Genomic DNA, 26,691 nt, shown 5'->3' on the forward strand with positions numbered 1-26,691 from the left:
TCCTCGGGTCTCCTTTCCCAAGTAGAAGAGCTGGAGAGGGGCCTTGGGGAAGCAGAGACACTGTGGGCTGTGAAAGGGTCCCAGATGATGAGGACAGTGGCACGGAGCAGGGCCAGAGGTACACCTGAGGCCTCTGGAACCCTCCCCGTGGTCTCTCCCACGACAGTAGGCTGCCGATCACAGCCCAGAGAGTCTCTGCTTCCTGAAGGCCCCTCTCCAGCTCTTCTACTTGGGAAAGGAGACCCGAGGATTCCTGGCTCTTGGTGTCAATGGGAGGCACCCAGAGCACCTCACTGCTTTCTGGCCTTAACCATTAGAGACCGAAAGTTGCAAGGCTCTGCCCTCCCTGTCCCTCAAGCTCCCCTTGTCCCGGGCTTGTTACAAATGACTACTGTAGGAAAAGATAAGGTGACGACAGACATGGGCTGTACAAGGACAGGGAATGCTGGGAAATCCCCGTGCCCGCCGCAGTCTTCGGGGTTCTTGGCGCAGGAGCCCAGCCTGGTGTCTACATGGGAGGTTCTCCGGGGCGCTCCCACCAACCCCCAAATAGCTGCTCCTCTTTTCTAGTGGTTGTCATCTTTTACAAAGATCGTGGCAGTTAAAACATTAAAAATAAAGGAAAATACCCTTTAGACAGCATGCCCCCTCTTCCAAAATTGTGCCGACAGTTCGAGAGCCGCTGCGGTCTTGCAGGGTGGTAGCACGCGCCTCTTCCCACGTCTGCTCCCAGACTGAGCGAGAGCAAGCGAGTGAGAGAGCGAGAGAGTGAGAGAGCATGCGCGTGCCTAAGCGACTGGTCCCGCTCAGATTTCCCATCAGGAAAAGCCCACTTTGGAAGCTGTTGGTCATGTAGGGGTGTGTGTGTGGGTGGGGGTGGGGGTTTCGAGGGCAGGGAGGTGGGGTTTTATCTTTGACTTCTTTTCTTTTCTTTTCTTTTCTTTTTTAAAACAGACCACTCAGCTTGCTCCAAAAATGTCTCTCTCTGATTCTGGGGACTGGGGCCTCGATATCTCAAACAGCTCCTGAGGAGACTGAGAGGATCTTCTGGAAGTTAATATCCTGAGTATCTCAGAGAGCTGTTTCTCAATATTCGTCATTTTGGTGTTCAAGGCCTTGATGTCCTCCTTCAGCTCGTGCTTCACCTCCAGGACGGTGGCCTGCAGCGTCTGCTCGGGGATGGGGTAGAAAGAGTGCTTGACCTCCGCCAAGATGGGGCTCCGCTCCTGGGGGCTCCTGGCCTCGCCCACGTTGTCCAGACGCAGGTCGCTCTTGGTGATGCCGCTGTCACACGAGTCCGTCTTCTTGAGGGTGGCCTCTCCGGACGCCTTGGTCCTGTCGGGCAGCGTCTCCATGGACTCGGCCTTGGCCACCTGGCTCCAGTCCTCGGCCCTGCCGCAGGCATCCCTGAAGCGGGCCCAGCCCTTGCGCCGGGCGCAGTCGCCGCCCGCCCTGGCGCCCAGGCACTCGGCCCCGGGCGCGTGCAGCCGGCCGTGGTCTGCCACCGCCGCGGAGGCCGCCTGGAAGGCCACGGGCGTGGCGGGGCTCTCGCGCACGGTCACCACGCTGGCCTTCGCCAGGCTGTGGTTGGCCGAGGCGTGCTCGGGGAGGGCGCTGCCCTTCTCCACGTCCAGGTCGTCGGGGTCGCGGCCGCCCCGTTCCGCGGCCAGCCGGGCCTCCTTCTGCTGCCGGAACCTCTGGAAGAGTCGCCGGACAGGGTGGTCCGGGGGCAAGATCAGCGGGGCCTCATTCTTGCGTTTCAGGCGCTCTTCCTCCTCCCGTTTCACGTCGCTGATCTTCCGGAACACGATCTGCAGCGAGACAGAAAGACCGCAAAGCTCAGCCCCTGGGCAGTCGCGTCTGGGGCCCCCAAGGGCTGCGTGCACTCACCCCGCAACCGCACCCCTACTGGGCCTCCCAGGGCTTTGCTCAGGGCCTGCCCGCCCCTGCCTTCCCCGACCCTTGACCCTCGTTCCCAGGAATTGACTCTTGCCCTCATCCTCTTCAAGAGAAACGAACCCCCGCTCTCCATCCCCAAATGCCGGGAGGGAGGCTGGAGATCCAAATGGCCTCCCCTCCGGGACCGTCCTGGCGCCTGAGCTGGGCCCTCGTGAACCTGTCCTTGCCTGCAGTCCAGCTTTTCAAAAATGATTTCTCTGACCCCGCCTCCTGCTGCATTAGAACCTCCAGACAGGAAGCCCTTGAATCTGTAACAAGCTTCCCAGGTGATGCATGCATGAGCACCCCTGGTCTACACCACATTCCAGGGCAAGAAAGTTCAGACAAGTCCCCAGGCAGGGCCACGGCTAAGACCGCCAGGGCCGTCTGCAGATCTGGACCCTTAAGTGAGCTCGGCTGGCTGTGAAAGCAAAAGCAAGTCTCACTTGGAAGCCTCTCCTGTCCTCAGGCGGCTCACAGGGGAAGAGCCCATGGCCCTGCACACGGCCTTGTCCGAACACTAACAACCGCCCGGATGGCCCGTAAGGCACTTGAATGTTACTTCATGTATTCCTTGCAGCGGCACTGTAAGGCCCCTGGGGCACATTCTCATGTCAGAGAAGAGGAAAACCAAGGTTCAGGGTAGCTAAATGTCACATAAAAGACAAGTCTGCCGTAAGCGACTCGTATCCGAGCCATCCAACCCCCGACCCATCAGACGTCCCACAAGTACTCACTGATGAGAACAATGCTTCATGCACAGGATGGACAGACAGTCAGCAAACCAGTCCATGAATCTGGCCCTGAGTGCAGCAAGAGCTACAGATGACAGGGTTTTCCCCTGGGCTGACCTCGGATTATGGGAAAGCCGTGTAATTTCTGGCTTACATGGCGTGTGGCAGGTGCACTCAGGGACGTGCTGACTTGTCCCACGTCTGAACTTGTGGGAAGCCACTTGCAACATATCGCTAGAGAAATCACTGCTCTGAGGACCCGTCTTGAGATCACTGAGAAGCAGAGGAGAGGCCTGTGTAAGGGAGAACAGCAGCTTCTCCATCAGCACAACCTAGAAACCCGTGCCCTCTGCAGGCAGCCTCAGACCGAAGCAGAAGCCGCCCCGAGGACCTGCCACAGGACTCTCAGGTCTTGGGGAGGCACACAGACTGGCAGGCCAGGAACACGGGCTTTGGGGTCAGAAAGAATTAAATCCCAGCTCCGCCACCTTGCTGTGTGACCTCACGCAGGCATCTTAACTTCTGAGTCTCAGTTTCCTCCTTGAGAAGCAGGAAAAATGCCCACTTTTCTGACTTGGTGTGAAGCCAACACAAGATTACTTATGTGACAGCACTGGCCCGCGGTTGATGCTTATTATGAACCCTTCTTCCCTCACCCTTTCGAGGCCTCAGCCTTTTTAACGTCCAGGAGCAGATGGTGCATAACTCGCCCTCTCTTCCAGGAAGCTCACCTGCCCAGAGTTCTCTGAGGGCGCTCCTCATTAGGTCCTCACAGATGGCCGACAAGATGGTCGGTAAGAAATGCAGAGGAACCCGGCACACACTGAGTCGCTTGGTGCAATCAGCAAATCGCTGGCAGACCGGAGGCCCACACCTGTCATCTGCCTTCTCCATCCGAGTCCCTGCAGCTGGCTGACTTGACACCTGGGTCATTAACAGATGGGTGCGAGGCAGCTGCCGTGCCCCTTGCCACCTGGTTAAACCTTCAAACCGCACTACTTGGGTCCCAGTGCATGACTTTCTGGCCTGCACTGGGCAGCCTTTCTCCCAGCCCTGCCCGTCCCAGCAATGATTTAATAATCCTGCCTCCCTTGGTCCCCTTCCACTATACCCCATCTACTTCTATAGTCCAGGCCGCAGATCTGAGCTGTGGGACTCAGGAGAAGAGAAACCCAACTAAAGGCATCATAGCGAGGGAGGGATGATAAGTAGAAGGATCAGGATCCTTTCTACCCCTCCCCCAGGGCTCTGAGTTAGCAGGCTTCTACCTCCCGTCCTCCCTCTGCTCCAGGGGCTCTGCTCTGGGAGTGGCCCCTGCTCTCCATCGGGCATCCAAAAGCCTAGCCCTAACACCAAGACCCAGCTCAAATAGCACCTCCTCCAGAAAGCCTTCCCTGATTCCATGGAGCTCTAAGTTACCTCCGGCCTCACAACACCAACCGCCTTTTCTGTGCTCACACTTCTCCTCTGCCCTAATTCCTCTCTATTCTGTGTCCACTTGTAGTAAAGCTGCCATCCGTTTCCTCCCCTAGCCACATCCCTTCATAGAGAGAGGAGGAGGAAAGGAGGGAGTAAGGAAGGAAGGTGGGACAGAGAAGGGAATGAGAAAAGAGAAAGAGGAAAGAGAGTGAATGAGAATGTACGCGTACCCAAGAGTTGGTGCCTTGAGCTGATTGCTCGTTTCCTGCCCTTTGTTCTGCAGGACATCTGATTCTTAACAGTATCGTCTGTCCTGTTTTTACTTGAGTTAGAGTGGGGTTCTGTTCTTTGGAAGCAACCATTCCCAAACAAGACACCAGTTATTTATGTCTGTATTTCTGAAAGCTCCCTGAGGGCCTAGAAAGGTTTCCTGCATGCCATGTTGTATCTTCTACTTAAAAAAAATTATTATCTACCCTAAGAAAGCAGGTTTGTCTGTTTTGTCTACTATTTCCAGCATTTAGAAAGTGCCAGGTACATGCAGGACCGTCAATAGATATTTGTGGAATAAATGAGTACATAAAAGACACACACAAGCTAATGAATCAATGGGAGAATGCCTTCTGCCCAGAAAGAGGAAGCCCAGATGTCATCATCAATGATCTAAAGGAAGGGACTGGCTTGGAACACACACGGTCCTCTCAGCAACTCTCTCAACATCAACGGGCAGGGCAGCACTTGAGACGTGAGATGTTCGAAGACTAAAGAAAAGGCAGTACTTCTTTAGACACCGAGGAAGCAACACAGAACTTATCCCAAGAGGTTGTACATGAAGTATACCAGGAGACTGACAAAGGCCATTAATATGCATTCGTGATGGACGCTTGTGAGGGGCGGGACAGCCTCTGCTCTTCAACCGAAGGCCCCATGGATCCTGGACTAGGGGATGGGGGCCCAGCCTGACCCAGGCAACGTTTTCAGATGTCGTAGCTGCGTCAATGGGGCAGATCAGCACGTACGGGCTGGGGCTCTCCGTAGAAGGAGACAGGGATGTCTGGCTCTGTGCCGAAGTCTCTTGGCTTATCCCAAAGTGTCCTCCTAGCGCTGCTGTCAGCCATCCTGTGTGCTGGAGACAGCCCCACCTGAACACCCAGTGGGTGGATGAACCAGGAAAGAGCTTCCTGCCCTGCAAAAATGCCCGAGCCCTCCTTTGAGAATCCATGAGTAAGACCAGCAACCCCCCAGCAGACACAGAGCTCGTGTGGTCCTGGGGTCTGGGGTTCTGCTTACTAACTTCACCTGTGTTTTTGGAGACGCTGGTCTTGGAATCTTCATCTCTGAGGCAGCCATGACCACACATTTGGCCAAGTATTTCATACCTGAGGGGGCAGGGGTGGCCACGTGACTCCCGACAATGAGGCTCGTACTGCCGGCGCCAGGCACGACAGCTGTCCGTGGGCTCGGAGTTGATCCAGTTGCACTCTAGGAAGGAGAGGCAAGAGCCCAAGCCCCAAACCCAGGGTGCTGTCTGCTCTGACCAGGCGCTGAATGGAGGCCTGAGGAACAAGTCTATCCAGCTTTTCCGAAGTGTTCCATGAGGTTTTAACGGGGATCTTGAGGGGAAGAAATTTCAAGATAAAATAAATTTGAGCCGCACTGCAATGTTGAATTGGTGGCTTTACTGCAGGACTTCTCAGAGCCTTACCATGTTAATGTGTCTTTTATAAATGTCTAAGAGGAGAATATTGCAGGTAGCATTTCTTAAATCCTTTCCCCTAGACCCCCTCTTTTCAAAGGGTAGTGATCCCTAGAAACTCCCCCTGGAAAACACTGAAATTATATTCATGTGGGGGAATGGGGCGCCCTCTGTATCTGTGCATCGCCCTGATGGATGGGAAGGGCATGTTCCAGTTAAATGGTGCCTCCTCTCTCTAACCTCACTGCCTAGCGGCAGTGTGCGGGATTCTGGGTTTCCATCGCCCCCTAGTGGACGAACGAAGCTGCGTAATCAACTCTCCTGCCTCCCACCCCTCAGGCACTGGGTACGCTCCAGTCTTACTGAGCAATTTCAGGTCCTGAAAAGCCCCGTTCACCCGCTTGAAGCTCCATGCCATCTCATCTCCTGGCCCATCCCTTCACCCTGACTCCTATATGACCTTCAGGATTCAGCTTAGGAGTCATGTCCTCCAATGAGCTTCCCTGACTCTCCCCACCCCTGGGGTCAAAGATCCTTGCTGCTAGGAGCCCTTGGCCCTGTCACAGATCACTGCAACCATCATGAAAAGCAACATTTTGCTTGTCTTTTCCTTAGGGGGAAGCTCTCTGAAGGCAGGCACAATGCTTTATTCAGGTTTTGGTTTGTTTTTTTTTCATCTTCGGTATCATGTCTGATACATATAGTGCTTAATCAATGGTCAGTGAATCACTGAATATGTCAGGGAATAAATTATGGCCATTTCCCTGTTTGTGAGCCCGTGCTGGGGTGAAAGGAATGATGTGTATGCCATCCCCCAACACACACACGGACAAATCTGTTTCGGATGTTCGTGGTCTAACAGAGAGAAAGAGGGATTACAAGTGGACTTCTCTATGCACAACAGATATGCTCTTGAAGAGTAGTGAACTCATGGGCCCCCTTTTACGATATTTTTACCTTACGATGGTGCTCAGGGCATACAGATTCACTGGAAACTATACTTTGAATTATGCATTTGCTGGGGCCGGCGATATGCAGTACGATGCTCTCTCGTGGTGCCAGGCAGAGGCAATGAGCCCCAGCTCCCAGTCAGCCAGGCGATCACCAGGGTGGACAACTGAGCCACATAGGCCCATTCTTTCGCACACAACCATGCATTTCCTTTTCAGTACAGTACTCGATCAATTACATGAGATGTTCAACACTTATTATAAAATAGGCTTTGTGTTAGATGGAGGTCCCATGGCTATAGGTAAAAACAGAACTTGGGGGCGGGCTGGTACTCTCGCCTTTGCCATCACCTGTCCTTCCGCTGGCGACGGGTAGCTGGGGCCACAGCACCAGGGGTCAGTCTGGAGACAGTGTTACAAGCGACTCTTAATCACCCGCCAGAAAGGCCACAACCTGGCGACAGGCTGGCCTGGTTCCAGTCACCAATGACAGGATCAGTCTGGATCGCTCCTGGCCAGCCAGAGTCCTGCGGGCCCAGAGGGGCATATATTTTCCTTTGCCTGATGTGTGGGGCATGGGAGGCCCCCGCAGAATGCGGAGCGGCTCATGACTTATTGCAGCCTGGGGAGATAGAGGGGGCCCCAGGGTAGGATGGCCATTGTGCCTCACTCATCCATCTCTGCATCCCTCTGGGGGCTCACCGAGCAACAGCCTTGAGCCCTGGAGGCCTTTGATAGATGGCTGTTGAGCTGAACCGAACGGATACCCAGCTCATCAAGCTGCAGGGCTTTCTGAGCAGCTACTTTGAGTGTGTTTGAAAAAGCAATCCCCCTGGAGTCCGAGGTGAGTCAGGACCCTTGATGCTCTTCTGGGTTCCATTCACGGAGGGCCTAGCCCCTCTCAAGCCTGAGCCCTTTCCAAGCCCCAGACCCAGACCAAGGCGGGGGGCAGGAGTCTCCTCAGCATCACGGAGCAAGAGGGTCCCAGCCTCACAAGTCGGGGAAAGACAAGGCTGGGGAGGGAATGGACCACCTGGAGTCCGGACAGCATAGAAGGTGAGGGGAGGGCAGCTGAGTGGGAGCCCAGCTGCTTCAAAGAGCTCAGGTTGGCAGCAAAAATATATACATAATGTCAACTCTCAGTGGTTTACATAAATGAACAGAGACTGAGCATGAATCATAGAAAACCACAGATAAACCAAAAGGAATTTATTTTGGTTTTTATTAGATTCAGACACATGCCCCCAATCCCAAACATGGAGAAGCAGTAAGAAGAGCACAGGCTTGGAGTGGTCCCAACCCTGTCACTGACCAGCTGCTGTGTGGCCTTGGGTAAGTCGTGTCCTTCCTTGGCTGGACCAGATCACCAGTTCTCAAATCTGGCTGTCATTCAAACCTCCCGGAGAGGCTCCATCTACCGAGTGAGACCTTCCTGCAGCAGGGGTCAGAAACCGGCATTGGCGACAAGCTCCCAGGTGATTCCGATGCACACAAGCTGAGCCAGATCTGCTGCCTGGGGTCTCAGAATCCCTGGACTGATAACTAGTGAGGTCACAGCCACTCTGCTGTCTTCCGTTTGTACAAGCCATGCTCACACAGGAGTGTGGCCCCACGCCACCCCAGCCCCGTGTGCACCCCTCTGCTGGAGCCCCCGCTTGCAGTTTGGCCCTCCTATGTGCTGCCTGGGATTGAGCGGGGGCGGGGAGGGGGGGGGGCTTCGAGGGATGGCCTCAGTGAGACCCAGTGAACCCCTGGTCCCTGGAGGAGGACTGAAAGAGGCCTGATAGGCCCTGCCGTCACTTTGGGCTCCTCCTTCCCTTGATCCGACAAAAAGAGGTCTGCAGTCTGGAACAGAGGACGCAAAGCCAAGCAAACATTTACGGAGCGCTTACAGCGTGCAGGGCACTCGGCGGGGTACACACACACACGGCCGCTCCATGACGGGGGGAGCCGGGCCTCTTCTCCTCCCGGAGCTGGGGCCTGTGCTGGCACAGACCCAAGCCACTTGGGGGGCAGAGCAACACGGGCGGAGGCAGGTCCCCAGCCTCCTGTCCCTGCATGCCCTGGTGACGTGGCCTCTTCCTCATCGCTTCCTCTCCCAGCAGCCCCCTCCACCAGCAGCACTGCCTGGTTTTACGACAGAGCATAAAACATGAAGATTAACAAACGGGGCCATTTACGAAACTGAAAACATGGAAAAACCAAGTGGAGATGGACTGATTAGATAAGGCAGTGGGCTGGGTGTTGCTTTTGGAAAAGGCCAGTTCTTAACCCCCCTCCGAATGGCTCATTATGGACTCAAGTGCTGCTTTTTCCCTCTCCACGGCAGCATGCACATGTGGACAACCCAGGGAGGGGTCAGGGCTTCCAGAAGGACCGACCGGGGCCAGTCCGGCCCAGACGTCCCTCACGGAGCTCAGACGGTGCTCCGCGAGCGCCTGCAGCTAGAGGGGCCGGAGCCCAGCTCTGCCCGCCCTCGTCCCAGGGCCGCCGGCTCGCGGGGACACAGGTGGGCGAGCACAGCGGGGACACAGACGGCAGCCGGCGCGGGGCGCGGGGCCCGGGGTGGCGGGCACGGTGGGCGCGGGTGGAGGCGGCGCCAGCGACAGACAGCACGAGCACACGCTCTGGAAACCAGCCAGCCTGGGGATCGTGTTCCCCGCGCCTCGGCTTCCTCACCTGCACGAGCAGGTAACATGACCGAGGTCACGGGCCTCGTGTGAGGGGTAGGTTGGTCCGTCTCAGTAAACCCTTCAAAAGGCTGTTTGGCGTCGAATAGTTGCTGCAGAAGTGTATGCTGGATCCTTCTCTGTGGGGGCAAGGAATCTTGGGCGGAAGGATCCAGACAGGGAATAGCGCAGGCAATGACCCAAGGCAGAAATGTCGCCAACGGAGAAACATGTGTCTGCGGGAGCAGCCCCGGTGGGTGGTGCTGACGCTGAGGGAGAACCTCCGTGCGCCAGGCGCCTGCTGTCCCCTGTCTGACATGTGCTCTCTCACGCCATCCTCACAGCAGCCCCAGCAGCGGGTCCCATCACTATCCTCATTTTCCAAATGAAGAAACAGAGCCTAGAAAGGTAAGTGACTCTCTAAGGGCACACAAATGGTGGAGGTGAGACTCAAAGCCTGGCCACCTGAGCCCCTGCCCAGGCCCGAGTTCTGAGCCATTCTGCTAAGAGAAAACGCCCTGGATTTTAGGGAAAAGGACACTTTTTTCCCCAGTGTCTGTTGATAACCCCTATGCTGCCCAGCCTGCCCTCTCCACTAGTTTCTCTCACTCCCCATCCTTCAGCAACTTCTCTAAAGAATTCAAGGGCAGGTCTATGAAGCACAGAGATCTGGCCAAGAAGCTGAGGCTCCCAGAGCATTCAAGGAGGGGGGCGGACGACTCCTCAGGTACATTAGGTTGTGTGGCCCTTCAATTCTTCAGGGTGGAGGAATAACTTAAGGTGAAATCCAGACTTTGAGTGGTCAGGACAAGCAGCAGCGGCTGCGTGTTTGGGTTATGGGAAAAATCGTGCCTCCCTGGTGGGTTCTGAGGGTACCAGTTACCCTCCTAGCCATGCGTGGCCTCGAGGCACAGCACTGGGAGGGAGAAGCAGGAATGCACAGAAGTCCCAGGGGACCTTCTCCAAGAAGCATCTAGAGGCTAGAGATGCCCTGCTCTCAGGTGGCCTGGTACGGTGCCTCTCAGAGTGCTGCTCTCGGCCGGCCCCTCCCACCACCGCTCACCACCTGCTCTTTCTTCTGGCATTAAGTAAGAACGACCTTGCCAGACCGCTTAGTGACAGCCCATCAAGACGAGCATCATCTCATTCATTCTTGGCCCCTGCACCAAGGGCAGGTGGATCAGCAAGGTCTTCTTTGGACAAACTAACCTAGGGCATGAAAGACTCCTACAGATGCACCTGTTCCTCGGTCTTGAGGATGATACAAGGCCAGGAGGGATGAGGATGCTTCCTTGTCAATGCTGCCCGGTAAAAGAGATGCATCCCTTAGCTCTGTTCAGGAAAGAGATGGCACCGTCCCATGGGAGCTGCTGGCCTCCGGCATTTCACTGAGGCCGTCTCTGTCACTCTTCTCCTCGCTTTGTGCTCCCTCAGTGTAGTGGACCGAACTATGGACACCAAAAGATATGTCCATCCGGAACCTCAGAATGTGACCTTATTTGGAGTAAGGGTCTTTGCCGATGTAATAAGGTAAGAATCCTGAGATGAGATCATACTGCCTAAGGGCGGGCCTTAAATGCAATAATGAGTGTCTCTATAAGAGACAGAAAAGAGAAGGCACAAAGCACAGAGCAAAAGGCCATGTGAACATGGAGGTAAGTACTGGAGCGATGCAGCTATAAGCCAAGAAAGGCCAAGGTTTGCTGACAGCACACAGAAGCTAGGAGAGAAGCATGGAGCCTCTCCCAGAGCCTCCAGCAGGAACCAACACTCTAGGCACCCTGATTTCAGGCTTCTGGCCTCCAGAACTGAGGAAGAATACATTGCTGTTTTTTAAGCACCCCCCCGCCTCCCCCCAGTTTGTGGTGCTTTGCTACGGTGGCCCTTGGCATCTAGACTCGGTTTCCTTTCCTGCCACTGCTTCTTCCCAACCTGCATGTGGCCCTCCCCAGAGCACGGCCCTTTGCTCTCTGTGCTCCCCCGGCTGTCCTCCCAGGGCCCTCCTGCTTCACTGGGCACGTCATGCAGCTGAGAGCTCGCAGAGGTGCAGGCCAGACCCGGTGCAAATGACCACCCCGCTATGTGCTGCCACGGACACAGAGGGCGGTTCTTGATCTTTCTAAGCCCCCAAGTTGTCTCATCTACTCCTATTTCCAGCCTTGTTGTGGTGATGCAGTGAGTGACAGTTGTGAGAAGCCCCTCCCACCAGGTTTATAAACAATCCTGCTTTTCTCACTCGTTCAGCCCTAAGCCTGAAACTTCCCACGCTGAGCATGGCTATGTCCATGTCTCATAGACCCCTCAAGCTCCGCGTTCCTCCTGGCCAGAGCAGCTTCTCTTCCCACGTAGCCCTTCCCCAGCATGAGCCAAGTTGCCAGTAGGGCAGGAGGAAATGGGGCCAAGATGTAGAGCTGGTGACCTCCTTCCTCTCTCCTCAGAGATACCAAGGGGCCAAGACAGGCGGACCAGCGTTCAGCCGCCAACACATCCTCGGTAAGGCCTCCCTCTGTCTGGGGACGCTCTTGACTGTGATTTGTGAAATCGTGTTTACACTATGTGGTCTCATTATTCCATGGGACAAATAATGACCTTTAAATCAGTCAGAGAAAGACAAATACCATATGATTTCACTCATATGTGGAATTTAAGAAACAAAACAGAGGAACATAGAGGAAGGGAAGGAAGAATAAGAAGAAACAGAGAGGGGGGTAAACCGTAAGAGACTCTTAATCATAGGAAACAAACTGAGGGTTGCTGGAGGGGAGATGGGTGGGGGGATGGGGTGACCGGGTGACGGGCATTAAGGAGGGCACGTGATGTAATGAGCACTGGGTGTTATATGCAACTGATGAGTCACTAAACTCTACCTCTGAAACTAATTTAAAAAAACGATGCATTCAAAAAAAAAAAAAAAAAGAAGAAAGAAAGAAAGAAAGAAATAGGCGTTTTCTACCAAAATGGACAAACAGCTATGAATCCTGACAACCTGTACATTCCTAGAGAGATCCTAAAGACGGCATCACTGTTGTCTTTCCTGACCTGGGGTCCCCTGTCGGTGGCACGCGGTTGGGGTCGCTGGGACACCGGCCAGTGCAGCCCGCCGATGTACCATCCCACGCACCAAGCTCGAGAGCAAATAACTCTTTGATTCATGCAATCGTCTAGTTTTAGGAAAAATAATGGTTGTAACAGTTTCACTGTTTGGATTATTCTAGGGTTTGTCCCAATAAGTCATTTTCTGGCATGCTGTTAAAACCCGCATTTTAGGATGCTGACTCTCGAAGCTCTCCAACACAGGAGTTCATGTTGGCTTCACTGCTTCTCCAGGCGCAGCGAAGCTCGCCGGTTCCGCGCTCCTTGAGAAGGTCACACCTACACTACGGACTTAGGATCAGCATTGTCTACACAGTGCAGTCTCTCACATCGGGGTGCACGGAGGTGAGAGGCGCTCTGGGAGAATCTCAGAGCGTGGGCCAGTTCTCGCTGATGGGCGCCCAGGTACCCGCGCCTCCTCCCGAGCTGCCAGCCCAGCAGCCCTGAACCAAGCGTGTGGGCTCATCTGGAGCGCCGCTCCCATGCGCACCTGTCCCTGCTGGGGTGATGTCAACCTAGGGACGGGGTGGGGGGGGCGGTGGGAGGAACCCTGCATTCCCCGCAGAGCCATGCCCAATCAAGAGTGCCTGGCAGGTCTGGAGAAGGGCTCTGTGAAGGTGAAGGGCTCTTTTAATGTTAAGGGAGAAGGTTACTGGCTCCCTGAGCTTTTCCTTTTGGGGCCTTAATCTCCTTCCCTGTGGGATATGGGGGCTCATGAGAGAGTGAGGGGGTCTTTTCCATTCTTTGCCCATGCCGTGCTACTTCACAGAGGGGTCTCTGGCCCAGTAGCTTCCCTGCTTTCTTGGGCCATGGCAGAGGTCTCCCTGTCCTTGCTAAAGTGTGGGCATTGTACCCCAGGGCCAGGGTCGTGCCTGGCCCCACACTGACGGCCGAGACTCAGGGCTGCATGCAGGAGGGGTGCATGGCTGCGAGCAGCCCTGGGCTGCGTGGTAACATCTGGGCCAGAAGGAGGAAAGAGGCCCCCGTTCACCTGCGGGCTCAAGCAGCCGTCTCTGCAAACACCACCAGCAGAGAAGGCCACCTCATCACGGAATCCCCTTTCAGCGCCATCCCCAGAGCCAGCTAACCACCTTTGAGCAGCACCCCAGCCACAAGGAGTGGGGTGCTGAGCCAGTCGCCTTGCCTCTCTGAGCCTTGCTGTCCTCATGTGAAGCTGGGAACCATCGCGCTCGCTTCGGCTCTCAGGCGGTGCTGGTACCAGGCAGACTGCTGTACACACCAGCTACGTCGAGGTTATTCCCAAGGAGTCTCCTGCAGGAGAGCATCGCTCGAGTTTGCCACCACAGCCTTCCTATCCACGCAAGGCACGGAGGGCAGCAAGCTCTGAGGACTGGCTGGGGTGCGGGTGGAGGGAGGGCAACTGAAGGGTGGGAGGCAGGTGGAAGGCTGTGATTGTAGCTCGGGACAGGTGTGGAAGGGGTGGCCTGGGGAAGCAGAGTGGCCACAGGAACTGCAACACGGCCTGCTTCTGGACACGCACACCGGCTCATGGCAGAAGAGAAATGGATGGGGTCTGAAAATCCCAAACCTCAGCCTGGGGTTGTGCCAGGCTCCCGAGGAGCATCTGCAGCCTTAAGGGGCATTGCCGGGCAACACACGCTGCCTGTTCCTACATGCTGTCTCCCACCCTAGGAAGCCGATGGAACCATCTGTAAACCAGACTGCCTGTCCGTGCCTCCTCCCCCAGGGGGCCCCACTCTGGTCCCTCTGGTCCCCTTGATCACCTGGGGAAGGGGCACACTAGGCCCGTTCTCAGGAGAAATCATTAAAGAAGAAATCTTGGGGAGACCAATCCTAAATGGCACCTCTTGGAGACTGGAGAACTTTAAATCTCTTCCCACTTCTCATCAAAAGCTCCACCCTGAAGCTCACGGCCCAGCTGAGTGACTCAGGGCTCCTTCATTATGGGAAGAAGCCTGGAGTCACCTGCCTCCCTCCCCCAGCTGTGCTGGTCCACCAGGGAGAGGGACAGGATCACCTGGGGAACTTTCTATGCATCATCAAGATTGCCACATAGGCACATAATTCACACTTGTGTTTAGAGGACATGCCCGTGCCCACACTCAGGAGGCAAGATGCCCCCGCTCAGTGCCAGGGGAGCAGCTGCACACACATAGCCCCTCACCGGCTTCACCAGCCCCCTCTGGCTCTGTGTTCCCCTCCTGGGCACCAGCCATCGCTGTCCCCCTACCCGGTCCTGAGCCCCACCCGGGGCAGAGGCCTTGAGGCAGTGGATCTGAAGACAAAAATAGCTCTGCCTGGGCCCCAGGTATGTATGTCTGCACTGTCTGAGCCCTCCACCCGCCGGGCGCGTGCAGCTGGGGAGCAGAGCCACAGCCTGTCTCCGCGCTGGGGAGGAACTCAGCTGGGGTCTCCCGCTGTAGGCACCCTAGATCCCAGAGCTGGGAAGGGGCCCACTCCTCTGACACCAGACAGACCCAGTGAATCCGCCCTGGCATTGGGCAGCAGCCCCCTCCCTGTCAGGAGAGCAGACTGAGGCTCTCCATGCTCAGTCCTTCTTTCCTGAGACCTACCCTGAATTCCTCGCTGTGGCCCTAAGCCTCATGCTCTGCCACAGGGAGAGAGGACACTCTTCCCCAAACCTCATGCCATCAGGAAGCAGCTCTGATCAGCCATTCACAAGGTCTTTATGCAGTGTTTACTGAATACAGACGGAGGTACGAGGTATGTGAGGTGGTGGGTCCACGTGTAAAGAAAGCTGAAAGAGCCTTCCCCCTGGGAACTGATGGCCCAATGACGTTCCTGGCCTGAGCTGATCTGAGACTGCTGCATTTTACAGAAGGAGCCCCGGAATGAGGAAGAGTTGGGGGGGCCGGGGGCCCCTCACCCAGTGTGTACCTCTATCGTACGCTCCCAATCCTAAGCAGCCAGGCTCTCTGCCGTGCTGAGGCGGGACTGGGTGCCACCGCCCCTTCCTCAGCCATGGACGGGGCCACGGACGGGGCCACCGCTCTTCCACCCGGACAGGCCAAGTCCTGGTTGCGGAGCTGAAGGCTCGGGTCCTGTGCTCCCCTTGCCTGGCCTTCCCACAGCAGCCGCTCGGACATGCCCACAGCCTCTCTGCTCTGCACCATGTGCTTTGATGAAGAGCTTTTCCACCCCGGGGAACACGGCTCCCAGGTGGCGGATGGGAGGGTGACTCAGAATGGCCACTGGCCATGTGCGTGGGTTCTCGGTATTCAGCTGCTGACATTCCTGTCCCCCGGGGCCTGGACCTTTCCTAACCCCTGTCCCCCATACCGCCTGAGGCGCTCACACTGTTCAGCACTTGTTTTCCGTACTGGAGATTATTACTGGGTTTACCTGTCTCCAAGCGTGCGCTGATGGTCTCCCAACTTCCCTGTCCCCACTCCCCCAGCTACAAGACCTGTGTCCTTGCTGAGATAGGCTCTGGCTCACTGCTGGGCCCCCAGAGCTAGACCAACGCCTGGCACAGTAGACACCCCGTGCGTGTTTGGTGATTGACTGTCTGACTTGGGTAAATCCATGAACTTCTCTGGTCTTCGGTTTTGTCTTCATAACTTGGGAATAATAGCCTTTACTAGAATCTCTAGAGGAACGCCATGAGGCGAAAATGGACCGTGCACCCCACGGTGTGTGTGTGTGTGTGTCCATGTGTGTGCGCACGTGTGCACAGTTATTTACGTGCTGCCGATCAATCCACCCTCCGTGCTCTGCTTGAAGACGCTGGAGCTGAGAGCCGGCCACCCACGTCTCCCCGACTCCCTGGGCAGCCGGCTTCTAGTTAGCTTCTGCCCATGGCAGGCCCTGGCAGGACTGAATGGCAGGGGAGGGCAGAAGAGCCTTCCTCCCTGACTTGAGCTCCTGTAGTTACGGTGCCAGCAGCGGTCAGCTTCAGGCCCACACTCCGGCAGCTTCTTTCCTTTCGGCGCTCCTGAGCAAGCCTTGCCCTGCTCCTCTGGGGCACCCGCAGCCCCACTGTGCACGGGGCTGTCAGAACACAGCTCCACAGTGCTCCTCACCCCCTGGGCGCCCCCAAGCCAGGCCTTGTCCCCAGAGTTGGGGACAAGATACCCTGGGGTGTCTCCTCAGATGACCCGGCACCAGATACGCAGCGCCCCTCTTGCAGGTCTGAACACTAGCAGCGCCCTGGAGCACCCTCCCCGGAAAGCGGGGCCCTCCCCCGGCCTCTTGGATGTGATAATGCCACTCTCTTGTGCTCCCATCCATGGGAGTGTCACTGCTGCTTCTGGTTCCTAATCTCTGGACATCCTCAACATCTGCTTTTCCCTCTTTCAGCCTTCTGACACCAATTCCCTGATTTAAATCTCTTAAAAATTAGTGTGGTTTCAATTTCTGTTTTCCTGACCGGGCCTCTCCCTGCAGCAGGGGGGAGGAGCTGAGGGGAGAAAGTTTAAGTGGAAACGTAGCAGTGCATGAGAAGGAGAGGATTGAACACCCACCTGGGGTCCACAGCCCCTGTTTTATTCACCACAGGACATCTGCGGGGGCTGGGTGAGGGTCCTGGCTAATGTTACCTTTGCCGGGGTCCCTAGCACCTTAGCTTCTCTCTCTGGAGCCTGTGAGGGCTCCAGTCAGGGCCTTGACTTTCTCTTGGTTCTCTTGGCTGCAAGGACTTCTCCTTGGGAACAGACGGGGGGTCCCCTTCCTTCCTCCTCTCTGCTCAGTCTATTCCCATCATTCAGTGGATCTGTTGTTCCTAAAGCTTCCAGAAAACAGTAGGCACAAGGCCTGTGCAGGGGAGGAGGAGGCCGATTTTCACCCAAGTCTGTCTTACAAATACCCCGTCTTTGGATGACTCATCCGCTGTCCAGCTGTGGCCTGTGTGACTCACAGCCCTCTACTGAGTCAGGTCCAATGCTAAGTGTTTACATGCCTTCTCTTAACTCTCAACCACAAGCCCATGAAATTGGAACTATTATTACCCCTCTTTCAAAGATGAAGGACTCAGGCTCAGAGTTCTGTTAGTCAATTAGTCTACAGAACTGTGACCAGAGCCCAAGTTGGCTGATACTCAAGTTCTGCCACCGGGACTGGGATTCCTGCAGATTCCAGAGCAAAGGGGCCTTGAGAAGGGGAGAGATTCAAGCTCCTCTGCTCAGGAAGCTGCCCTGGGAAGGTCTCCAGGGCTCTGGAGAGGGCTGAGCACCTGAGGGCCAAGAGGACCTTCCTGGCAGACAGAACAGTAGAAACACGGAACCTACTTGCACCAAGCTCTGAGCTTATCCTGGGAATCGGCGCTGAGCACCCCCAAGGATGAATGAGATGATGGGAAGGTTTGACCAATGTCAGTCGCCCAGACCCAGTTCTGCCTCCTGGACTGGGACCAGGCTCCAGGCCTGGGGGCTGAGAGGTCAATTCAGCCCTCAGGGGTGTTCACCCACCTCTGTTGCAACACCTTTGACCAAGTGCAGACATGGGGTGTGTTTTTTCAATCCCAGACGGCTCCTCACTCCTAGGGAGCAGGGGCAAGAACGTGCCTCCCCAGCTGCACAGTCACACCAAATCCCAGCCTGACCAAGCAGACGGCACACACCCTTTGCTGCCACTCTCCCCCACAGAGGCAGGGACTGTGCCCTCCTTCTGGCCCTTGATCTCTGCTGGGCTCGGGGACCTGGCCGTGCAATCTGCCAAAGGCCAAGGACCCTCTTCTTGTCTCCAAGTCCTTCCCCCCCGCCTCCCCAGCCGCCGGGCCAGGCAGAGTCAACCACATCAGCGCATCTGGGAGGGTGACATCTTCCTCGTCAGGAAGCAGCTGAAGCAGTCTCTGGGGGTTTGGGGTGCATATCAAACTCTGTAAGAATTACTCTGTAATTCTTTCACACGATCCCATCGGCGCTCACGGCCCCCAGAGAGATGGCTTCTGGACTGTATCTCTCTCCTTCCTTCAGTATACAGATGGCCGGAGTCAGTCCTGAGTCCAGGACAACAAAGGCAGGCTGATCGGTTGGGCTGCAGAGTCTGGCCTTGGGTTTCTCAGCATCTGGTGTTTGAGCTGCCCGGGAAGCTGAATGTCTGAGCCATCTGTCCTTCCATCACACGCCTCTGCTCGGCCCACAGACTTGAAGCAGGGACGCTGCAGCGCCCCCCGGCTTTCTCGGGGGAGAGGAGGCAGGGGGAGCGTAAATGTGGCAAACTGGTCCCACCTGTCTGTTCTGACCCCCAAAGGCTGTGGGAGATCGCAGGGGAGCAAGGGAGCAAGAAAAGGGCCGTGGGGTCTGCAGGGAGCCGGGGGAGTGGACCTGAGGATGCCTGCTCTGTTCCGGGGGACCCAAACATCTGAGGGGGACAGAGGCCCTAAAAGGGAGACGGCCAGAACAGAACAGAACGAGATGGACAAAAGGCAGGAGAGAAAGAGAAGCAGCCCTTGCAGAGGAGTCTCACAGGGAGGGTGGGATAAGAAACAGTAAGAGGAAAGACTTGGTGTGAGCACTCACGTACCCGAACCACGGAAGGGAAAAAGCAGGGGCGGCATGCACACGGCGGGGGGGTGGGGGGGTGGCGCGGCGGCCAGAGTCATCTGAATGTGGCAGTGGCCGCCAGGCGCTGTGCTCTCCCCACCTATCAGACGCTGCTCTAAATACACTGCATACGTTATTTCAGTGAATCCCAACAACCCTATAGGGTAGCCACTCTTGTAATCCCATTACACAGAGGAGGAAGCTGAGGCCAAGGGAGAGGACACAGTGAGTGAGCGGCCCAGCTTGGGCTTGCGTGACCCTGGAGCCTGTGGGCTGTAACACCTGCCTGCCATCCAGCCTGCAGCCCCTCGAGGCCCCTCCTTCTCCCTGATTCTCACCGGGAGGAGAAAACAGGGACTCCCCACCTTTACTTGAAAATGGGACTCCTTGGGGCGCCTGGGTGGCTCAGATGGTTAAGCGTCTGCCTTCGGCTCAGGTCATGAACCCAGGGTCCTGGGATCGAGCCCCACATTGGGCTCCCTGCTCAGTGGGGAGTCTGCTTCTCCCTCTCCCTCTGCCTCTCCCCCTGCTCATGCTCTCTCTCTCTCTGTATCTCTCTGTCTCAAATGAATAAATAAAAAATCTTAAAAAAAAAAAAAAGAAAAGAAAATGGGACTCCTTTTCCTCTCCCCATTCCCACCTCCCAGCCTACGTAACAGACCCATGGAAGGGAAGCTTCAGTCTCCAGGCCAGATCTCGGACTGCACGCTCCGCCTCTATGTTTTGGACCTTCTCCTCCCCAAAGTGGGTCTCTTTTTGTGCCATTCTTGTAACTGGTATAAACAGAACAATGTGCTCTCTGGGGTGGGCATGTGAATTAAAGGAGCTCTAATGTGTGCACAGCACGCAGGACCCCCCGGGGATCAGTAAATGCAGTTTCTGCCCCGACCCACCCGCACAGGTCTCACCTCCCCCTCCACCCCTCCCCCACCCCATACTGTAAATGTGGCCCTTCTGGGTCACCCATTCAGTGGGAGGGGCAGTCCTGCCACCCAGGTCAAAGGAGCCGTGTCTGGTCAGACCTGGGCATGGTATGGACACAGCGGCTCAGACCAAGACTGGCAGATAAGTATCTCTGTCCTGTGAGCACAAGAATGGCCAAGAGAGCCCCACTCTGCACAGGAGAAGCTTCGATAAGCTGTCTTCGGGGGCAGGAATGGAACCCCTCAGGCCGGAGGAGGCTGGTCCCCGGGCATCCAGGGAAGCCACTCTGCATAATCAAAGGAGGGCAGTGGGAACCAGGGTGGTCTGCTGGGAGGGGGCGAGGTGTCGCTGCCGGCCCTGGCAGGGCCCACAGGTTCCCGTGTGCTGCCCTCTACTCCTCTCACCCCATCCCCCACCTCGCAGTGATATTTCAAAAGTATTTCACCAATGGACATTTTATGCATGCTTTTTTTTTTTTCCTGGATAAAAGAAAAAAGTCAACCTGACCAGATGAGGATACTTGGTGGTTGGGTTACAGCTATTATCATTTATTTTGTAATGTGGACACTCGTCCTCAGAGTTTATCCCTGGCTGACAAGTAGAGCAGATGTGAACCAAGGTGTGAGCCCACAAATCTAGGCTTATTTTGCTTCCCTCCCGCCCAGCTGCCAAGCACTCAGCCACTCCTCAGTGGTTTGCTCCCAGGATTAAGCTTAATTGGCTGAAAGAACATGAGCAGGGAGCTGATGGTCCCAGGTCCCCCTCCTACTTAAGTAAGAGTCCCCCTCGTGCTGCCCTTTGAAAATCAGCCAGCCAATACGTGAGCCAATTAAGGCAAATTGGAAAGTAACGAGCCACCAAAGGTATTGTTCTTGGCACACATCTTTTTATATGCAATGGTTGCCACAATTAGACTCTCTCCCAAGGGCACTGGGAGTGGCAAGTGAGAGGCTTACAGAGGCTCTGAGCAGGGAACCAAGCACTGATGTCCTTGGTATGAGCAGCAGACACTTCACTGCCTGATGGCAGGGCTCACAAATTCCTGCCACATTCCCCGCAGCAGGTTGGGAATGTCCAGGGTCAGCCTCACGTGTGAGGTCCCAGGCTGGGGTCCGGAGCCTATCTGCGCCCAGGAGCCCTCTGCCTGTGTTTCAACATCACCATCTAGTGCCTTTCTTCCCACCTTAACCCTGTGTTCTCTTTCTTTTTTACATTAATTTGTCAACGTATTTCATATATCTTAGGTCTTAATTTGTTGCTATTCACATACATTGTAAAAATCTTCTCCTAGTTCAGGGGTTGGCAAACTTTTTCTGTAAAGGGAGAAATCATGAATATTTTCTACTTTGTAGAAATACCATCTCTGTCAAAACTATTCAATTCCACCTCTGTAGTGCAAAAATAGCCAGACAAAACATAAATGAATGGAAGTGGATGTGTTCCAATAAAACTTTATTTAGAAAAGCAACTTGTGGGCCGAATTTGGGTCAGGCCAGTTTGCTAACTGCTGTCCTAGTCCACAGTTTTGTTTTTAAATTGTTTTTGGTTTTTTTGTTTTTTCTTGTGTTTTTTTGCTCTCTTTTGTCATACCAACATTTTTCACTTTGACATGATCAAATTTTTCTATCTTTTCGTGTATGGTTTGTGCTTTTTGTGTAGCCCATTTATTCTATAGGTGAAGAGACCGAGGCCCAGGAGGGAGAGTGGCTTACTAAGGTCACACAGGTACTCTGTAGTAGGAGCTTTGTTTCCCTATAAGAACACATGGGACAAACTTTGTGATCAGACAGGCTCAGCTTTGAATTTTGGTCTGTCACTTATGCTTGGACAAGACACACACACACGCACGCATGCACGCATGCCCTTTTCTTTTTCCTGAAGTTAATTATTATCTCAATTTTTAAAAAATCAGCCTGGTTGTCCATGAACCCCTCACTTATTTATTTCATATACTCTGATATCTCTATAATATGCCCATTAATAATATATTCTATTTTCTAAGTAAGTAATTCCATTTTTTTCCTCCCCTAGAGATACCATTTCTGGAACCCTCCATCTCCTTGCTCCAATCTGTTCTGGCTGCTTTGCCAGGCTCAGGATCTCCCTTCACCAGTGCTTTCTCTTTCTTAGTTTCCTCCTCATTTCATAGGAACAAATCTTATAGTGGCTCCCAGGAAAAATTTCCAGGAAAAAATTCCCTGAAAGCCATTTGAATCCCTGCATTCCTAAAAATGTCTTTACCTTCATCCTTCACTAACCATTTGGATACAGAACTCTGGAATGAAGTACTTTTCCATCAGAATTTTGCAAGTCCCACTCCACTAGAATTCATATGTCAGCATTACTCTTGAGATAGGCACTCTGACCACTAATCCTTTGCATGTAAACTATTACATCTCTATGGAAGTTTGTAGGATTTTTTTTAACCTCCTGAAGTTCCATGATTTCCCAATGATATGCTTTGATGTGGGTCTTCTTTACTCGAAGAGCCAGACACTTGATGACCTTGCAACCTGAGGATTTTTGCTCTTTGGCTCTGAAAAATGTTCTTACAACAACGTGGCTGCTGAGCGGAACAGGGAACCCATCCTGCACATGCTGGGGCAGTACCTGGATCTGGCCCAGTGTGGCATCTGTGGGCATGAGGTGGCCTCGGGCTCCAGCCAGCCCACCACCCACTTTGTGCGGACCTTCCCCCATGCTGAGTGGCAGCCGTCGGAAGGGGAGAGCATGTCAATCACCAGTCAGGCTCAGGGGCTGTCCAGTGTGAAGGCCCTGCTGTACTTGGATGTGACCTGGGATTGGGAGCAATTGGGGCAGGATCCTGCCAAGGTCCCCGGACCTGCTATTCAGTATCTATATGATCCGCATCAGCCCCCTGAAATGCACCAAGAGGCTCTTCAGAGCAGGAGGGAACCTACCTGCTCACCCCCAAGGTGCTGCTGATCACCTATGGGCCCGATAAAATCAACGGAAGATCATGCCACAGAGTAATGTAGATTTTGACCTAACCCTTAGATGCAGTTGCCCGGAGTGGGGGCCATGGGACACAGCCCTCTGGAAGGACATGCTCCAAGCCAGTGGCCTTCTCCTGGAAAGAATGGTGGACATGGCAGCCAACAAGTGCCTGATATTCCAGAAAGAGTAACCCCCTTCTTCTCCCCATGCTTGTGTCTCCACCCACACCCCTTCTGGAACAAACGCAGACTGCCAGTCCCTGCCTCCCAGGGCTGGGCAATGAGGACTGGCCTTGCCCAGTCTGGGGGCTCTTGGCTGGTGGCCCAGGGCTGCTTAGCACCTGGGAATAAAATGTTTCTTGCTGACAAAAAAGAAAAAAAAATCCTCTAGTGTCATTTCATTGGTTTTTGGATTTTCAGGAGAAGTGAGAAATAGACACTGATGTCCAATTCCCCATATTTAACATGATTTTATTATCTTACTATCTTAATGTTTAAAGAGACCATAGGAAGCCCTTGCTAACTAATCTGGAATCCAGAAGCTGTAACATTAAAATAATAAATTTGGTAACATAAAAAAAACCCTGCTCTGTATGACAAAAGACAACATATGGAAAATTAAAAGACAAATGACAAGATGGGAAGATATTTATTTATATTTCTATTATTACAAAAAGTAGCTTCTAGAAATTGATAAGAAAAAACCCCTAACATTTCAATTTTTAGAATGGACAAGGATCACAGAAAAGGAAATTTAAATGACTATTAAGCATATGAAAAACAGCCAAATCTCACTCATAATAAGAGAAGTGCAAATTTAAACCACTCTGAGATACCATTTTTTTCAACTATCAGATAGGTAAAAACCCAGAAGTTTGACAATTCGCTTTGTGGATAAGGGTGTGTGGAAATAAGCATTCTCCTGCATCTCTGGCAAGTTTTTGTAATCTTTGGATAACAGTTTCCTTATCGGGAAAATAGAGCTAATAATAGTGCCTACATACTTTATAGGATTATTAGAAGGATGAAAAGAAATAATGCACATAGGCTGTCTAATACATACCTAATGCACCCTTAATTAAATGCTACTTATTGGGGCGCCTGGGTGGCTCAGTTGGTTAAGCGTCTGCCTTTGACTCAGGTCATGATCCCAGGGCCCTGGGATCGAGTCCCGCATTGGGCTCCTTGCTCAGCGGGGATTCTGCTTCTCCCTCTCCCTCTGCCGCTCCTCCTGCTTGTGCTCACTCTCTCTCTCTCTCTGACAAATAAATAAATCTTTTAAAAATAAATAAATAAATAAATAAATAAATACTACTTATAAACATTATTAACATCTATTTGACCACATCATTTGTATTTTTCTTCACTGAAGTTTCTACAAAAGATAAGAACACTCTCCTGTGAGATCTCCAAGGACAGAGACCAGGCCGCACATCTCTGTGTCGCTCTAGTCCCAGGCGCAGGGCAGGACACAGAACCTGTGCTCACTAAACACCTGGTTTGAAATATAATGAAATATATTGGTCCATTCTTAGGCTACACCTGTAATCTTGGGCTTGTGCCCAGGGTTTCTTATGTTGCCTCTAAGCAGGAGGGCAGAGGCCAGCAGCTGAGATGAACAACAGGGATCCAGGCCCGTGTGCAGAGCTGGTGCCCCGGGGTTGAAGTGCTGAGTGCACCCCGTCAGCAGACAGCCCTGAGACGGATGAGGCACATTACTCCGTGATCACCGACACTGCCAATCACTGGTGCCCCAGCTGTCAGCTCAAGGAAGCAACGCCTAGTCAGGGAGAGGCGCATGGGCCAGGGCAGGGCAGACACCACAATGCAATCTCCCCGGGGTCAGGAGTGGGGGGGAGCTCCTAGTGCAACCTGAGAACATGTCTCAGTGGCAGGGGCCCCTCCTGCCTCCTGCTGGGGAACCCAAGGGAAGGGAGGGGCCGAAGAGCCGCACAATGCCTGATGTCTCGATAGGAGGGCTCTTGATGCCCTGGTCATTTCATGTTTAGGTTATGATCCCATTTTCAATAACAACCTCTAAGCCTCAAAGATTAGAGACCTCAGGCCCTTTCCGCCAGACTTACTCCCATTTCTCTTCCTTTGTTTCCCAGCAGCTCCTCTGATAACAAAGGCAGAGGGAGGCAGAGAGTGATGCTAGAATCCGGGGGAGCTCAGGAGGTCACCTGGTGCCGTCCTCTGTCTTCAGGCCAGTGACCTTCTAAACCACTTCCAATGCAAGCCACCATTATGCCTGGCATTATTAATATGACAGCTGACATTTGTTCTGTTTGTGGTTGGCAGGAAGCTGGTACGCATGCTGTCTCCTTTGGGATCCCAGCATATGCAGCTTATGTGAGGCAAGTGTTCTTATTGTGTACAGACAAGCGGATAGGCTGGGAGAGGCAAGGCCCCTGGCTCTTTCAACGCCAAATGCTATTCTCTTTCTAGAAGGTCCAGAGAGTCAATTCTGCGTTTAATCATCTGATGGTCAATGTTACACACACACACACACACACACACACACACACAGAGTTGCGTCTGCTTTTATGTAAACCCAATTCCACTTGCTCATTCCTTCATATACATGGAGAGCAGCCAGTCACTGCCTGTTCTTCCTGTACATACTTTGCAAAGTCAAGGACAGCAAATGACTCATCCAGAAGCCTTCTCTCTGCCAGGCTGCAAACTCAAGCTCTCTCCTTCCCTCTCTGGTCAGCAGGAGTGTGTGGGGCTGTAAGTAGGTCAGCAGGGGTTTGGTGTGAGTATTCCTAGGCAGGCGGGAGGGAGGTGGGAAGGCAGGGAGGGAGGGCAGTGTGTGCTCTGGAGATGGGGGTTCGTTTTGCTGGCATTGAGAATGGTGGAGAAAGCCGCGGACTTCATCACCTCCCCCCTCTACAGCTTCCCTGCCGGGGAGGGGACAAGGAGAGGGTGCCTGCAGAGAAGTACTGAAGTAGGCAGCAGCCTCTGCAGGGGAGAGAACTGTCAGCTCAGGCCCTTGGTGGAAACACACTTTCTTCTAGGCCTTCAGATCTGAGCTCTCCTGCAGCTTGCACCTGAGGAGCTAACGAAGCTGGAGGAGAAGAATTACAGGCCTCTCCAGTCTCTCTTCCCTGGCGGTTTAACCTTCACCTTGTGAAATGCATGGAGGTCTTGGGCCAGACAGAGAAAATAACTTCCTGAAGTATGTGATTTCCGGCTAGCCAAGCATCATTGTCAGAGCAGTGACGCCATCTTGGGGCTGGACAGCCAAATTCTAGGCCCACTTAGGCCAGTGATGTTCCTGGGGGACACTGGCTGGCCCAGACTCAGACCCCATTTGGCTGCAATTTCCATAACCACAACAACAAAAGGCTAAAACCACCTGCTATGACCACTCAGAAGATGTAATAGAAGGAAAGTGCTCGGAAGACAGATGGCGGGGCACTCGTGGTCTCCACTTCTTGGTCATCCTCCCCCTGGGAATCCCCTTGCCCATAGTTCTCAGCCAGGGTCCTCCTCTTGGCCCACACCCACCCATTATGGTCAGCCATCTCTCCCTCCTTCTTCCCTCCTTCCCGCATCATACTGCGTCTCTGCCCACTGTCTGGGCCTCCCAATTCAATCCCAGTCTGTGCGTGTTGCCTTGCCACCCCTAAACCACGTCCCCGCACCGTAATCCTAATCAGCAGCAGCATTACTGAATGCTTACTCGGAGCCAGGTGATGGGCCACCCACTGTTCCCTTATTGTATTATATTTAATCCTCACAACAACTCTGAGGTGGGTACCATCACCAGCCCCATTTTACAGCTGAGGAAACAGACGAGGAGTGGTAAGTGATATAACTG

General features: G+C 53.9%; 1 protein-coding gene and 1 pseudogene across 2 annotated transcripts in view; one reads left to right on the forward strand and one right to left on the reverse strand.

Annotated features, from left to right (window-relative positions):
- Window positions 1-959: 959 nt before the first annotated feature.
- The window catches only part of KCNH1 (potassium voltage-gated channel subfamily H member 1), a 364,685-nt gene continuing 338,953 nt past the window's right edge, over window positions 960-26,691 (reverse strand). For both annotated transcript variants that reach the window (XM_021682533.1, XM_021682532.1), the window contains exon 11: window positions 960-1,811. In XM_021682533.1, the coding sequence (XP_021538208.1) occupies window positions 960-1,811 (852 nt within the window). The remainder of the gene's footprint in view (window positions 1,812-26,691) is intronic.
- LOC110574075 lies at window positions 11,056-25,079 on the forward strand (annotated as a pseudogene).

This window comes from Neomonachus schauinslandi, chromosome 6 (genome assembly GCF_002201575.2).
Source record: "Neomonachus schauinslandi chromosome 6, ASM220157v2, whole genome shotgun sequence".
Classification (NCBI taxonomy): Eukaryota; Metazoa; Chordata; class Mammalia; order Carnivora; family Phocidae; genus Neomonachus; species Neomonachus schauinslandi.